The sequence below is a fragment of the Lipophrys pholis genome (assembly GCF_963383615.2).
Source record: "Lipophrys pholis genome assembly, chromosome: 7".
Taxonomy (NCBI): Eukaryota; Metazoa; Chordata; class Actinopteri; order Blenniiformes; family Blenniidae; genus Lipophrys; species Lipophrys pholis.
Window position 1 is genome coordinate 17,597,368 of NC_137638.1, and position 16,932 is coordinate 17,614,299.

General features: G+C 40.8%; 1 protein-coding gene across 2 annotated transcripts; it reads left to right on the forward strand.

Annotated features, from left to right (window-relative positions):
• The first annotated feature begins 5,850 nt into the window (after window positions 1–5,850).
• LOC308112251 (eosinophil peroxidase-like) lies at window positions 5,851–12,084 on the forward strand. Of its 2 annotated transcripts, XM_080467617.1 has the most exons (17): window positions 6,006–6,189; window positions 6,334–6,396; window positions 6,618–6,705; window positions 6,797–6,969; window positions 7,058–7,190; window positions 7,354–7,483; window positions 7,578–7,784; window positions 8,191–8,545; window positions 8,631–8,791; window positions 8,893–9,151; window positions 9,237–9,407; window positions 9,864–10,101; window positions 10,214–10,413; window positions 10,493–10,573; window positions 10,806–10,850; window positions 10,976–11,107; window positions 11,194–12,084. In XM_080467617.1, the coding sequence occupies exons 2-17, from the start codon at window positions 6,336–6,338 to the stop codon at window positions 11,409–11,411; spliced, it is 2,652 nt and encodes an 883-aa protein (XP_080323743.1). In that variant the 5' UTR covers window positions 6,006–6,189; window positions 6,334–6,335; the 3' UTR covers window positions 11,412–12,084. The 2 variants fall into 2 exon arrangements, with proteins under 2 accessions (XP_080323742.1, XP_080323743.1); XM_080467616.1 differs by having other exon boundaries at window positions 5,851–6,189; window positions 10,976–12,084.
• The last annotated feature ends 4,848 nt before the right edge of the window (window positions 12,085–16,932 follow it).

The following is a 16,932-nucleotide window of genomic DNA, read 5'->3' on the forward strand; positions in this document are numbered from 1 at the left end:
TTCCATTTATTGTTCTTTGCCAAGCGCATGGGTGTGTATGTCCCCTGCTAAAGCCACTGACATCAAACCTTTGAATGAAGGACGGCATATTGTTTTTGTTGTCGTTGTTACATGTCAATGACTCACTGGCTTCCATGCAATTAGATCTGTGATTTATGAAAATGTCACAGATGACTTCAAAGGAACAGTTACTTTTCTTTGCCCATGTTAGGTTGATTTGTTCTCTCAGGTAAACTCTGGCGCTGCTTTTGTCATCACAGTGGTGCCTTTTGAGAGACAGTGTCCAATTTAGTCCTGCACTGCAAGCAGAGCATGATCCAGACGAGTCAGCGGTTGTGTATGTCTGATGATAAAATACCCAATGACTAGCATGTTTTCAATCAAACGCTTTAACATATTTGCTCCAGGGGCATATCCCCCCCTCTTTATTTCATAACAGCGTTAAAAAGATAGTTAAAGACCATGATTGGTTCTCCTGTGAATTGGCTGGCATCAGTTTTGGTGACACGCAGCAATCTGCACGCCCATGGAATACACACTGTAAAGGAATGTGGCCCTGAAATCACACCCTCTGGGGATCTCCAGTACATTTTACAAACTCCTCTTCCTTGAGTGTAATGGCAATAAATCTTCTGCTCTCTGGTATTGAATTCCAAAATGAGCCTTACCTGACTTTTGCAGCAGTGGTTCACAATCCCAACACACTCATTCAAATGCTTGGAAAATGTAGATTTTAAACGCCTTTGAGTCTGTCATGTCATAAATTGTGAAAGATTGATCACCAGCCACAGGTTGAGGTATGCTCTGAGTTTTAAAAAAGATCATTATTCTATTCACAGATGAGAGACCGTCAGCTGTCACCCTCCCGTCTTTTGTCATCCACTCTTTCAGAAATGGCACTGACCGTAACAAGCCCAGCTTCCTGTCAACAGTATGTCGCTACATTACACTTAAAAAGACATGAAAGCAACCAAGCACAGAAACACTGGTCCCAAACTCCCACTGCTTCTTTTTAACATAGAATCTTTCAAGGTCCCTCACTTTGACATTACGTTCTTAGAAACAGGGACCACATGTTGCTTTTGTACAGCAGACTACATAACTTTCTGTTCTTTCTCACTTTCCTCACCGGTTTAGGTCAGATCACCAGTAACCTCACTCTCTGCACTGGCTTTCTGAAAGGCCTTTCACAAGATGACTGGCGTGTGAGTAGTCGAGTATGAAGTACGAAATGTACGAGAGTAACACTTAGTCTCTAAGTTGCTTCTTTCCTCTGGTGGTTGACAGGAACTTTGTTACTTTACAAAGTTAATACCGGAATTATGCAGTGATATCTGCATGAAAATAAACAAATTGATAACAAAATTCAGTATCATTTCAAACATTTAATTATTAACCCTGCAAGCTGTCCAGGATGGGTCTGCGCCCGGTCAACATTTATGCGGGTAGTACATGGGCAGAAACATTGGCCCCATATGGGTGTGCAATCAGGTTCCATATTGGCCCACTGCCAAATGCCCATGTGGGCTCTATGCGGTATTTATTATGTGATACCCATGTGGTACCATTATAGGGTACAAAGTCCACAAACATTCCCCAAGAATGACCCAACTGTAAAGGAAGCACAAATAAGTGAACCAGTGTGAGGAACTCAGTTTACAAGGAGCAATGTGTACCTTCCCAGGTTGCATTGATGGATACAGTCAGTCAACATAATAAATAAACATAAACGATAATCAATCTGTCAAGGAAACATTTTAAGCATGGGACACAGGGAGATGTCCGAATATTATAAGTAGCGTACATGTGCTACATGTCATGGTGCAAGGTAAACCGAGATAAAAAGCAAATAAGGTAGAAACAAGACAATATAAAAACAATAAAAGAACACCAGAAATAGAACAATAAATATGTAAATAAATAATGTCCTCTGAGTAAAATCATTTTAAAGGTGAAGAGGATCGGTTTCCCCTCAACACCCCGACCTCGACCAAGAGTTTCTGGAAGAGGTTCATGCACAAGAGCATCTCAGCTCCACCGTCTCAATATATGGTTCAGCAAAGTGCTGTGTGTGAAGTAGTCCACTTGTCATTCTAGTTTGTCACAGCATGCCACTCTCTGGCATGCTGTGACTGAATTCTCAGTAAAAAGGAAACAAACAAGAACCCCCAGAAAACCAAAACCCATAGACACATCAGCAACTGGAACATTGTGTGGGAATTACCCAACAAACTGGTTCCCCTTTGAGGCTGTGCATAGTCTTAAATGTATTATTTATTATTTTTTGTTTTATTGTTTTGTGTATATTAAGCATGCAAATTGTGAAAAATGGGAACTTTTTAACCTGTATGTGGACTTTTGGGAAGTGTCTTACTTTCTGAATTTCAAACATGTGTGTTCAAAAGTGATTTTTGTTGTGTATTTTCATTATATTCTCAAATGTATCAGTTGTGAAGTTTGTCTGAGTCTTGAAAAAAGAAAGAAAATTTCCTGTGTTGAGACATCTTGGAGCCTTTTTGATGTGGCATGTGACTTAACGCAGAATCATCTAAGTCTTATGGGGATAATACAAATAATCCGAAAACAGTAAAGTCTTTCAAACACAACATTCACTTCTTTTGATATTTATAAGCATTCATTAACACTTTAATTAAAATCCCTTTATTGCCGAGTGATAGTAATTCATTTAAAATAAATCGTGTCTAGTTGTCGAGTTGTGATGCATTCTGGAAAAGCTTCTCCAGTGGTTTATCAGGACTGTCACCTGTGAGGAATGTTGTTATTATGAATAAAAATGAAGCAGTGCACTGCATCCTTGTAGTGACAAGGAAGAAGTTAGATGTCAGATGGAGGCTTAGATTTCCATCATTGAGTTTTCTGGGTGGAGTCATTCTGCAAAGAATTTTTTGATTTTTTTTCTACTCCAACATGCTTTTCCTGTCCAATCACTTCGTTACTTTACCACAAAATTTGCTTGTGTCAGCAAAAGGAGGGTGGAAATTTCCAGTTGGCGATGTGTGAAAAGAAGTTACAATACTGACAGGTTGCCAGTTCATCACAATGCCAACACAATCACAATCTTATGAATTATTAAGGGTCACAAATTCACCGCAAGCAAATGTTTTGATCTGTGGACAGAACCAGGAACCACAGAACCACAGAAAAAACAACAACAAAAAGGAATGACATTGGTGATAATCGTCTTACCAACCGCACAGGGCCGTGGACAGAAGCTAAGCAATATAATACTGTTATTCTACAACACCTCATTCTAAATAAATCACTAAGACATTTCAGAAGTAGACTGATCCATTCATTTTATTCAGGTATGTGAGAGCAGGTGAAACATGCATGGTAGTAGGCCCTACATGAGCTGACCTTTTATCTTTGCGCATATCGTCTGGATTCATATTGCAAGCAATGATTTTCCCATGATTCAACTTTCTTGGCTTGACTAAATAAATTATCATGAAGACACAGTATGTAAGTGTTGAACTTGCTCCGTCTCAAAGATTAGAGAAACAAATCCACCAACAAAAACAGATTTTAGCCCAGAGCATTTACGTCTAAACCTTGTTCCCACCAATGACAGAATACTCATAACTACCTGACTGTCAAGAGACTTTGTGTAAGCTGGAGGCTGTGCAGTGGCCTGTGAAGCATGTCAGTATGTGCTGCTGTATGGTTTGCTGTTGTCTTTCATTGACTTGGAAAGCTCCTTATAGATATTTTTCCACGTGAAGCAGTAAAAGTTAAACCCTTTCGGGCACCCAAAAACTGCCCTAGTTATAATATTTTGATTAAATCAACTTTACAACTATTCAGTTGTAAATTAGACATAATAAATTGTCATTTTTCACAGATAATCCCTATGGTACACATCAGACCAGTGAAACAAGGTGTACACTACCGGGCTGTAAAACTAATCAAATGCAGTGAGATGTTAATTATAGAGTCATGGTTGCCTGGAACGCATTACCGGGATTTTTGTTCTCAGAAAATAACAAAAAATGTTTTCAAAAGAAATTAAGAGTGCCTTTGTTTACACAAGAATGAATTTTGGTTAACTCTCTGTGATCAGCAATTAATAATGATGATTGTAATATCAATAATAATGTAATAATAATGATAATTGTTATTATTGTTACTGTTTCATTTAGATTTTTGGATGACCCCATAGTTATTCTAGTTATTATCGTTATTATGTGGTGTTTTTGGTTTTATGTGTTCTTTTGAGAGATAGGTTTTATTTGGTGTCACAGTGAGCTTCACGGTTTATCCTGTGTGATTGTGCGTGTGACTTTGTATGTCATTTTTAAAATAAAATGTGTAATGAAAAAGAAGGAGACTCCGGGCAGAATAGCTCCTGCAAAGTCGCGAGCCAGTGGGGCTCTCAATAAAATGAACAAATGAACAGTCAATGAACAGTCCGACGTAATGATGAGTGGAAACTCCACATGATGATTGACATCATTTAAAACCAGTGAAATTTAAGGAGGCACATGAGCCAGCCAATCAGATTTCAGTAGGTGGCTGAAGCCATTAAAGCGCCGCACGGACACAACTGTAATGCATTTCTCCGCGTGCTGAACTTTTAAAACCTGTAAGGTATGACATCGTTGTGACTTGAACACTGGTAGGTTTGACGCGTGCGGATTAAGTCACCTGTTGACTCAACGCCCGAGCGGGATCATTACAACAACAATACACGGATAAGGTTACAAGAGCTGCTCGCAGATCAAATGAACAAATTTGTTATCCCGATCAAAGCGAGCGGATTCTGTTTCGCCTTGTCGAATTGTACGCACTCAAAATCTTTGTTCCCGCTCATACAGAACAAAATCAGCAAATTGATTTTAAGCTCCTAAAGATCCACAGTGACCAAAGTGACCACTCACTGTGCAATGTATGAGCACAGGATTATTGAAATGATAATAAAAATATGAAGATAATAATAATACAAACTGCTTGAAGATCAGCACTACCACAGCTGTCCAGTGATTCGTATTTAGTTTCCCTTTTCCATGACTGTTTGTATTGAAAGGCTTTCAATAATACTCATACGCAGGACTAAAGCCCTATGAAGGATTTGATGCCGAGCAAATGCAGCTCTGCTTTAAAGAAGACATCAGAAACGTGTTTTATGTGCTCAGAAGATTCTGTCGCATGACGCTGATTATTTTTGAAGGAAGAAATCAAGTTTTACTGAAGACGCACACGCCACACATTGGTAGATTTAATATCAATTTGCATTTTAGAATTTTTGATAGAAATCGATCCACTGTTGCAGGAAGTCTTTTCTCTGGTCACGCCATATGACGTTTTGAGCCATTGTGTTTCTTGTCGGAGACATCTGTTTGCTGTTCTTTTACTCCGGGAAATAGTGACTTCCTGCATATCAGACACGTCCGAGCCCTTGTTTCTTTACTGTTAAAACAAAACAGAGATTGACAGCTGAATGAAAGGGGTTTCACTTCATCTCACCGTTGCTACGGTTCACAGGCCTTCATACTGTATGTAACGCATACATTTGCACAACGAAACAATATTTGAAGAAATTATGACGCGTTCAATATTAAAGCCAGGTCAAACTTGATGTTATAATTGGAGATAGTGGAGTTACACAATTCATATTACAAAGCTATATTCAGCAGCTGTCTGTACTGGTCAGGATAACCCTTTGGGGCCTAAATAAAATAAAATACAATATTATTGATGGCAGGCTCACAGTTAAAAATTTGAGAGAAATGCCAAGTTTGCAATGTTTGTCAATGACAAGTGGACAAATAAAAATAATGAAAAATTGTCTGCCAGAATGTGGCTGCTGTTTGATCATCTATTTTTATCTTTATTGCACTGGAGTTCCGTGTGAAGCATCTTTCTTTATCACTTCTTCCTGAAACTTCTCCTGTAACCAATAATTGGGGAAAAAAAAACACCTGAAAACTTTAACTTTGTCGTAATTTCCGTAATTATTATATCTCCATTAAAAATGTCAAACCCGGATAACGCAGAGGAGGAAGGAGGAAGGAGAAAATGTATGTATTGTTAGAGAGACATTCCAGAGCGCGACTCTCACGTCGCTGAAGGTTTAAAGAGAGACGCAGGGAAGGGCTGAGAGGCTGACGGCGACTGGAAGTTCAAGGTGAAGCTGCACTCCCTGAGGCGAGAGCTCACCTTCAGCTACAGGTGCGATCCATAACTTTTACTTTTACATTAAGTCGCAAAAAACTATAGAATAATTAAGGATCATTTAGATTGTGACTGTAATTTTTTATTTTATTATTATTATTTTTTTAAATAGCTTATACATATATTTTTTATCTCTTGCAGAGATGCTCCGGTTTCTATTCCTCCTGGCTTTTTGCCTGTGCTTGCATCGTCAAATCAATGCAGGTGAGTTTGAACAACCTGTCTGGATAAAGTTTGCGAAGTGCGATGTCCGGGATGTTCGAATAGTGTGAATATGCCATATTGATAAGATTAAAACCCAAACAGCATTATTTTTTTTTGTTCTTCTGTTATGAAGTAAGCCATTGTATAAATGTCATACCAATAAAAATGTGAATTATTTAAACGGAGAAACAGTAAGTTTAACTTAATTATTTTTCTATCAGAATCTCGATTGAGGAGGAGCGTCATTGAAAATGCTGTGAAAACGGCAAAGGAAACTGTGGACTCGGCTTATGAATACTCCCGTAGAGTGTGAGTGTGTCCACTTGACACGCTTACGCATATTTATTCCCACATATTGAGAATGGCGGTATTTAAAATCAGACCACTCCGTCTAAAACAGGAGCATGGAGCGGGTGAAGAGAAATGCCGCAAGTCCCTCAGACGTACTTCGCCTGATGAAGCAGCCAGTAGGACCGTCCCGCAGTGAGGTGCGCTACGCCGACTATATGGAGAACACTATCAGATTGCTCAAAGAATCCAAAGGAAGACGCAAGCGCTCCATAAACGCCACAGGTGTGTTATTTACCCCGTGAGTTCCCCCCACGCATGAACCTTTCTCCGGAGTGCTCTGGTTTGAACTTCTCTCTTGTGTGTGAATCAGATCTCATCTCTGAGGAGGATTTGCAGGTCATAGCCGAACTGACAGGTTGCTCGCCACGTACCCGCATCCCTTCATGTCTGACCACTGCGAACCTGAACGCCTTCCGCACTGCGAGCAGCGTCTGTAACAACAGGTGAGAGCGCCAGCAACGGTTTGAAGTCCTGAATCTACTCTGAATGCACCCTCACGCACAAAGTCTATTCAAGAGTTTGTGTTGGATCTGAGACTTGAGATTCATTTGGTCTCAATTTAAAGGCATAATTGATTAAAATATATGTTTCATATCCCTCCTTTAGAGATAACACACGCTGGGGCGCCGCAAACCTTCCATTCGTCCGCTGGCTCCCTGCTGAGTACGCAGATGGGATCTCACAACCAAAAGGCTCGGGGTCTTCTGAAACAACTAACGATCACATCCTGCCACTGGTAAAATACAACATCACATAAAACAAATAAACAAACAAAAAAATAAATGAATGAATGTATTTGACAAATTCTTTCCTCCATCCTGTCTTCATAGGTGAGAGAGGTATCCATCCGTATCCTCACCACACATAACGACGATGTGGAGAACGACAGCATGTTTACCTTCATGCTGACGATCTTCGCCCAGCTGACCGACCACGACCTGACCTTCACCCCCCACTCTCCGGTCATTAGGTCTTTTAGTGACGGGATCGACTGTGAGAAGACCTGTGACCGCACCGAGCCCTGCTTCCCCATCGAGGTCAGTCTCATCACTGCTCAACCAAGGCCGGGAACTCTACATCTACAGTCCCTTTTCAATCAACACGACACAAATCACAGTCTACATTGTAGTCCTCATTTCGGTTTTCTGCTGCAAATGACTGGAATCATCGTTGTACTTTAAAAAGATAATGAAAACGGGTTCTGAATTGCTCTACCTGCCAAAATAAATGTGAAATAGATAAATAAACAAAATTGACATGTCAATGAAAACACCTCTGCAAAACAATTAGGGCCTCTTATTAATAAAATCGGATTAAAAAAAAAAAAAAAAACCTTTTTTTTCGTCTTAATACTAACATAGAACATCGGAACGTTCACTTTTTAAGGACTCTCTTTAAACGCACATGCACGTGCACTCTAAACACGTCTGGTCATTTCCACAGATTCCCGAAGATGACCCTCGGATCGACCACGAGGAGTGCATGCCTTTCTTCCGCTCTGCGCCGGCCTGCGGTTCTGGCAACACAGGCGCAAACTTCGGCGTGGAAACCGTGAGGGAGCAGCTGAACACGCTCACTGCCTACATTGACGCGGGTCATCTCTACGGATCAGACGACGCCAAAGCCCATTTCCTCCGAGACCTGTCAACGGACGAGGGCAAGATGAGAGTCAACACCATGTACAACGACAACGGAAGGGACCTGCTGCCATTTGTCAACATGAGTGTCAACAGCTGCGCCACCAGAGCTCGTATCACCAACGACCCCAACGCTAAAGAGGTGCCCTGCTTTGTCGCCGGTGAGAACTCAAACATTGTGGACCTGCATATTTGCAAATGTGTTGAGTGTATTCCAAGCAACCGTATATGTTTTTCTGAGTAAAGGTGACGAGCGCTCCAATGAGAACACTGCGCTGACCTCCTTGCACACGCTCTTCTTGCGCGAACACAACCGCTTGGTGGGTCTACTGAAGAAGAAAAATCCTTACTGGGATGGAGAAAGACTCTACCAAGAGGGACGCAAGATCATGGGCGCATACTTCCAGGTGAGAGAGGAGGAGTAAGCTCGTGTATTAGGTTGTCCTGTCATTTAATTTCTCTCTTTGTTGGTGTGAACTCAGTTTTTATTTTGATTTGTGTGTGACAGGTTTTGATGTATAGAGACTTTCTCCTTCACATCCTGGGACCAGATGTGATGGCGAAGAAGTTGTCCACATACCCTGGATATGATGAAACCATCGATCCCACCATTTCCAATGTGTTTGCCACAGCTGCATACAGATTCGCCCACACCATGATTCAACCTTTCATTTTCCGCCTTGATGAGAATTACAACGAACATCCTAAATTCCCAACTACACTGCTGCACAGAGCTTTCATGTCACCATGGAGGGTCGTTGATGAAGGTAGGCCAGAGAGCGTCAGCTTTCCAGCCCTGTCTTAAGTAGACATTGAATCAGTTCAGCAACATTACTCTCACATGTTTCTCAGGTGGCATTGATCCAATTATCCGTGGGCTGGTGGGAAGACCTGCAAAGTTGAACACTCAAGAACACATCCTGAGCGATGAGCTGAGGGAAAGGTTATTCAAATTCACAGAAGAATTGGCTTTGGACTTGGGGGCTCTGAACATGCAAAGAGGCAGAGACCACGCTATTCCAGGTATTTAGTACAGTCTTTGCTTTTTCAAAGTCATCAAACTGTTTTGATGTGTGTGGACTCTAACGACATGTATTGTGTAATACTTATGTGTGTACTTATGTATGTCTTTGATAGTATATGATATTCTTACTCTATGAATTTTTATATACAAACCTATACCTTTTTAATACAAGAACATAATTCTATAAGATGAGAATCAAATATTGGTGACGGTGTAGGATTAGTCAAGGTTTTGCTTCCTCCTACTCCTTTTCAGGCATGTCAGTATCTATTTTGTGTGAACATATTTTTATATAAAATACAAATTTATTTATAATATCAATAAGGGTTTCTTATAGGGCTAAATGTTTATATATATATATATATATATATATATACACACACACTGAATTGTCGCATGTCTGTAATGAATGGCTTAATTAAAACCAAATTATGCTAATTTCTGCTCCCTTTAAGGCTACAACAAATGGCGTAGGTTCTGCGGACTGTCAACACCACAAACCGAAGAAGAACTGACTGAAGTGCTTCAGAACAGATTCCTTGCCAGGAAGTTGTTGGACCTCTATGGCACTCCTGACAACATTGATGTTTGGCTGGGAGGAGTCGCTGAGCCACTTGTCCGTGGAGGAAGAGTCGGACCGCTCTTTGCCTGCCTTATTGCCACTCAGTTCCAAAAGATTCGTCAGGGAGACAGGTAAGCAAACAACTGGCACACCTACATTCGTAGCACCAGCTATTCTTAGCTGCTCGTTTGCAGGTATGATCACAGTTGGGACGTCAGCCATGAAAACACTGTTCACTTCCAGGCTGTGGTGGGAGAACAAAGGCGTCTTCACCGAGGATCAGAGGAGAGCCCTGAGAGACGTGTCGCTTGCCCGCATCATCTGTGACAATACCGGTATTACTGAGGTGCCTTCAAACCCCTTCCAGTTCCGACCTCGAGGATACGGTTTCAGTAGTTGTAAGGACATCCCTGAGTTTGACCTTAGTCCATGGAAAGAAGGAGGTGAGTCACGTAACAGTTAATTGTAAACTCTCACGCTCAACATTTTAGAAATATCATTAAAATGTTTTTTCTTTTCCAGAACAATATGTACCTGACGAAACAGATTCACCACCTATCTATTCTGAACCCTATGAACCCTATGAACCCTATGGACCTCCAGGTAAATTTGCCATAAATCAAAGCTGTTCTATCTTAAAAGTAATGGGAAGGTTGATTTCACTTAAGTATTGCAACATGTTTTTATTTCATGGAGTTATCACGTAAATTAACCACTTTCTGTTCTACTCGCCAGCATTCGTGAATCTGACATTTTGACACATTTATTAGAAAATGCTTGATCAGAAAAACAATAATTTGATATCAGGACTCAAGCAATTTCCCCTTTTATTTAGGTGATGGTGGATCCCGAGGCCCCCCAGGACCGCCTGGGCCACCAGGTAAAGATAGCACTTCTTGTACTTGTCATCCAAAAATATAGAATCTGACTCGTTGTAAATATTCTTTTAGAAGAGCATGGTGAGGTTACTGTTGAATAATTGCACTCATGTGTTTGTTTAAATAGGACCCAAAGGTATGCCTGGCCCCCCTGGTCCCCCTGGGAACTCCGTCCATGTTGGCTTTTCTGTTCGTCTCGGCAACAACTTCCCCAAATCTGGCTCTCCAATTGCATTCCATGAAGAAATCTTTAACGAAGGTAACAGCTATGACACCAAGGGAGGAATTTTCACCTGCAAGGTGCCAGGAGTCTACGACTTTGAGTTCCACTGTTCAATTTATCAGAGCGTGGCCAATCTCGATCTCATGCGCAACGGCGAGCGGCTTCTTCATTCGTACACTACCCAGCACAATGGCTATATCACCGCCAGTGGCAACATCTTAGTGAAACTGAAGGCAGGAGACCAGGTGTGGTTGGTGGCAAACCAGGGTGGCAATGCAATAACAAGGGAGAGCTATTTTTCAGGTTACCTGTTGTGGGCTGCATAGACTACCTGCTATGACTCTATGACTGCTCAAAACCTTAAAAATTCCAATCAATTTTGATCATTTAATTGGGATGATTAGCAGATCTTCAATTCTGCCAACAGTGTGTTTAATCACTGAATCTCAAATGTTCACAAGAATTACAAGCTGATCAGTTAAGACTAACAACGCTATAAAACAGTTTTCGACAAAATTCTATCTTCCGCTCTGATCAACACTGGCAGAGAAAAAAAACAAACTGTAACATGCATTGTTTGTTTGTTTTTTCCTATCTTATTTCCTTGTATTAAATGAAGAAAAACTTTACTGAAACATTCAGAGGCAATCTAGAAGAAATGTAAGGGAAGATTATAGCATGAATTCTATACATGCAGATAAACCGCCTCCAAAACAAGGAATGTAAAATGTATAAGCAATGCTTATTTTGCAATTATTTCTTTTAATGTAATCACTTTATTGTCTTTTGACTGTAACCTGTAAACTGTGATCACTTTGCCTCCATGAATGTAGGACTTAGCCCATCTTAAATTGTGTGAGAGCACTAAGCTACTTTAATGTGATTTCTGGGTTGACTCTTTGGTTTATCCAAAGTTTTAGCTCCGAGCCACTTTATGCTTGTTGATGATATGAAATTGAAGTCGTACAGCTGAATCTCCACCTCTGAATAAAATGTGTGATGACTTGAGCATTTACGTTTGCAAGCGTGTCAATGTTTCCATCCACACCACTAGATGGCGCACACGTGCAGGTTTTTAAGGAGAACCACCAACACCTTTTAATGAATGAATGGGTTCATGATATAATGCTGGTTCTGGATTTGGAGTTGTCAGTTTTAAGAATTATTTGTGTATATTTTACTTTTTAGTCACTAGTGCTTTGCTGTATACACATGGACATATACAATAGTTGCTAAGTTAAATAAAGAGAATACCAGGAAAATAATAATTTCTATATTCTTTTTTAGTTGCAGCTCTTTATATTTGCTGAAAAAAAAACTAAACCCACACATCTGGGAGGAACTCAGTTCAGTGAGTTTTTCTTATCTCAGCAACAATGTGAAAGAATGTTTTAAGCTTCAGTCACAGTATTAACCAATCATAGTGCTGAATTATACGGATCATTAAAGTATGCCATCATAAAGGGCTCCTTAGGGACCAAGGACACACTGTGGCCGGCATGACTGAAAAATATACCAGCCTGAAAAATAATAAAGCTTGAGTCCATTTTTGAATTAAAAAAGACCTGGTGAAACATTTTCTCCTCTGCTTCTCACATTATCTTTAAATTGGATATTTATTTAAAAAGTATTCATAACTTATATGTCAGCTTAAAATTGATTAAGCACAAGAATGCTTTAAAATGAAATTTGAAAGAGCACGTGTTTCAAAAATACTTCCTTATATTGTAGACTAACTTGCAACAGATGTTTTCCTTTTGTTGTTGTTAAATCTCTGTCCATCACACAATGTATATGCGTCACACAATCCTTTCGATCACTAACTTTGGCACTGATAGCATCATAAATGCAACACCTGCGATTCTGGCCTACCACAAGTCAAAAATGTCTGCCGTGAGCAGAGCAGATGTTAAACTGCATTGGTATCAGAGACCCAATTTACCAGAAAGCCCAAATGCATCAGTCTATGAAATAGGCTGAGCAGCAATGTTGAGAGTTAGTGTGCTACTCAAATCTGACTTTTAAACTTCTTTTATGGTTTGAGTCAAGGCGTGGATTGTGGACTACCAAATGATAAAGGAGCTATATTTTTACTGCACATTGCAGGAACATGGCAATTCAAAGCATTTCTCATCAACCAACGTGAACAGCAACAAATACAAATAAAAACGAATCAAGACAAAATGAAAAGAAAAGATAAAAACAAACATATGGGGATTTTCATGCAAAGTAAAAACAATGACAAGAAAGAACAAAAAAACGCAGTTTCCTGCTTGTAGGTCTGACTCTGCAAATAGAAAGTGGGTTTGATCTGAATGACATATGAGGACAATTAACCAAATTACAGTCATTCAGGAGTCTCTTTGAGAGGCCTATTGTACTTTGATTTTGAAGTATGTCATTTTACCTAGTCTATTCTTAATTACGCTTTACTCAAGTAGTTTTTGTAGCCAACAATATTGTTGTATTGATAGACATAATTGTTGACTTTTAACAGACAAATTTGCTTTGTTTCTCCATCCATTAAAAATAATAGTGTAATTTTCATGCACTTTGACAGATGTACTTTGAAGTATACTTTGAAATGGATTTTTTTTAAACAACAATCTTCTAGTTGTAATTGAGCAAAAGGTAAGCAAAGTAAAAGAAGTAGTCTTTTCAATTTTCAGTGTACTCTTTCTATGTTTTTTGTTGTTGCATGTTTTGATCGCCCACTCCAATTGCCTCTTTTTATATTATTATTATTCGCAGAAATCATTTAATTCCGAATGTTTGTTCACTGTTTAGCAGGTGATAGTTTGTGATATAAAGAGGTGAGGCTGCGGGCAGTCACCCAGCCTTAATTGCAGATGCCGACACTCCCCTGGGGATCTGCATCCTTGCCTAAATAAGTAAACAAATAAACAAACAAAAAACAGCGCAATATGTGAGGCGATCGATAGGAGACGTGGTGGGGCGCATTAGCTCTTGTGTCTTCTACACGGTGGAGAGGAGGGACGGAAACCAGCTGCTCCACACACACACACACACACACACACACACACACACACACACACACACACACACACACACACACACACACACACACACACACACACACACACACACACACACACACACACACACACACACACTGACCTCCGTGGACACAGTGCCATCCACACAGAGTGGCTCTGCGCGTCCCAGGGGAGCAGGGGAATGCTGGAGAGGACGAGTGGCACACGATACCCCATTGTTTGGTTTAGCAGTCACTGATCCCCGCTAACCCCCCACCCCACCCCCCCCCCCCCCCACCACCCCCACCAACGCGCACTCGCACACACACACACACACACACACACACACACACACACACACACACACACACACACACACACACACACACACACACACACACACACACACACACACACACACACACACACACACCCTGACCGTCTCAGCGGGTTAAATTGATTAGAAAGACGTTTGCGGTTTGACTAATCCCCCATTTTCGCCCCTGCTCTGCGCCCCACCATCAAAATGAAATAATTATATATGAAAAAAAAAAAATCCGCACATTTGGAATGCAACTCTTGGGGTTTGCAATAATCAGCACACCGTGGGCCTCCAGAGAATCAACACTTGTGATGGTGAAGGTTTTCTATCGATTTCCTACAGGTCTCTTTAAAAACGTGCACAGTCCTCACTAACTTCACTCATGTGTTCACAATTCAAACCATCATAATGATCAAAATACAGCTTCAACGAGAGAGTGGAGTTCTTTCAAAGGACTTCATCATCATATAAAAGTTGTTTAACATTCAAATGTTCTGTAGTGCTTCTTCGGGAAACAAAGCAGCCACTTTCCTCCTGAAGGCGTCAGGAAAAACTGATCTTTTCCTTTGCAATTTGATTATGGGAGCAATTACAAATAGATACCAACCTCTCGTTTTTTCACTTGTTAACGTGTTTTGAGGTTTCTTTATACTATTATTTCAAAAGGCTGCTACTTTGACCAGGTCGACCAGACAGCTCTTCTTCTCAACGGGACTTCTTGGTAAAATAAAGGTGAAATGAAAACTTGAGTGAGGCACAACCCCACAATGAGCTGAATGTGACGAGTTCTCGCAGCCATTATGCTCAAATTAAATGCCGATGAGTTCAGTCCCACTCATGACTGGCCAGCGTGCAGAAAATTTAAAAGCAAACTTTCAAATGAATCACCTCTGCCTGTTCGGTTTGCAGCAGTCTCCTACGTTCACTTTTCACCTTTCTGCACTAAAAGACTGCGGGAACCCTCCCTCCCAACTTTTCTCCGATTTTGCAGCAAAAGTCATTAAAGCCTCAGAAACAGCTTCATGTCAGCGGAGCATCTCTTTTGTTTTTGCGCGGAGTGAAGGAATGTGTTCAAAGTGTGTGTCACCGTGTATAGATTCTTCATGGTTTTGGGGTTAAGTAGAGCTGTCAGTCATGTTTGTGGAAGTGTGTGAGGGACACGGCGACAGGGCGGAGACTCGGCAGCAGGATTCCCCGAGACTGCTCTCATAATTGGGGGAACATCTGACTTTGTCCCGCGCTGGCAGATGGTGGGTTGAGGCGGGATTCGGGGGGGGGGGGGATTTACATTCATTGTCCAGGCGCACCAACTCCACACAGAGACAATAGTCTGGGCAGGGGCAAGGAACCACGATTGAGGGGAAAGAAAAAAAACAAAAAACAACAACTTTCCTTTTCAAAGCCAGACGAATGAAAGCGGAAATTAATTTTTGTCTTCAAGAAATGTCCAGAAAACTTGATGACATGAAACCAAAATTAAAATAAAATCGAAATTTATATTGCACAGTTAAAATAAAATCACACAAAATAAAGAATGTAAAGTTTGTCCAAACTGTACTTCACAAGCATTTCTTCTTTATTTGATCTAATTAGATCCATTCTCGATTTAGCAGCGACGAGAAGTTTCTTTTTTTATCATTATTACGTCCATATTCACGCATTACTGTTTTCATTATTTAACCTGACAGCACATAAATGAACATATTTCCTCATTTGTGCTCCACTGGTGAATTATTTCACAGTTTAGGTTTGATAAGGCGCTCTGTTGTATTGATTAAGAACTCATTTCGGGGACTATCGGGCAGCAGTCCAAACGCCCATCAGAGCGCAGCCTGTCGGCTGCTGGCGGTGATTGATGGAGCGACCAGACGGCCATTGTTGCCGGTGACAGCGATGCGATGCGCCCTCAGCAGAATCACTGCGTTCAAAGGAGCAGACGGCCGAGCTGCTGAATGCGCGCCTGTCGAGAGCGCACTTGTGTTAAATGTTGACTTGAATGAATAGACCCAACATGATTTGCTGTACAGGCTATTAAAGGCAGAAGCTGCCCAGCAAGTATACTACGGCAGAAATGTAAAGTCAAGTTTTAACAAGTGGATCAAAAGGTAGAAAATGTCAGTTATCCTAAAGAGAAACATTATGATAGTGCGCGTCGAATTGATTGAAAGCCGAGGAACACCGACAATATTTTTTAAAGAGGTTTTCTCCCACGCGCAAATTAGAATTTCCTTCTGATAAAAAAGAATTAAAAGCGCATTTATTTCAACACAGCTGCAGATGTTAAACTGGGAGTGTTCCGCTTTAAACATGTTTTAATTCTCAGGTATCATCAACCTGGCTGAACTTCGTAAGCAAAAACTTTGTAGAGTCACTGGTTGGATGCTGAATCTGGCAAAGGTCCAAACAAGGGATGCACTTTACACCAATGAGAGCATCCATTTCAACAATCGGTCCCCCATATGGCACTAAAGGCCCCTCCTCCATGCTCCATCCCAGCAGAGGATCTCATTCATGCTTCAAGACAGCGGTTCACTACAAGCCTT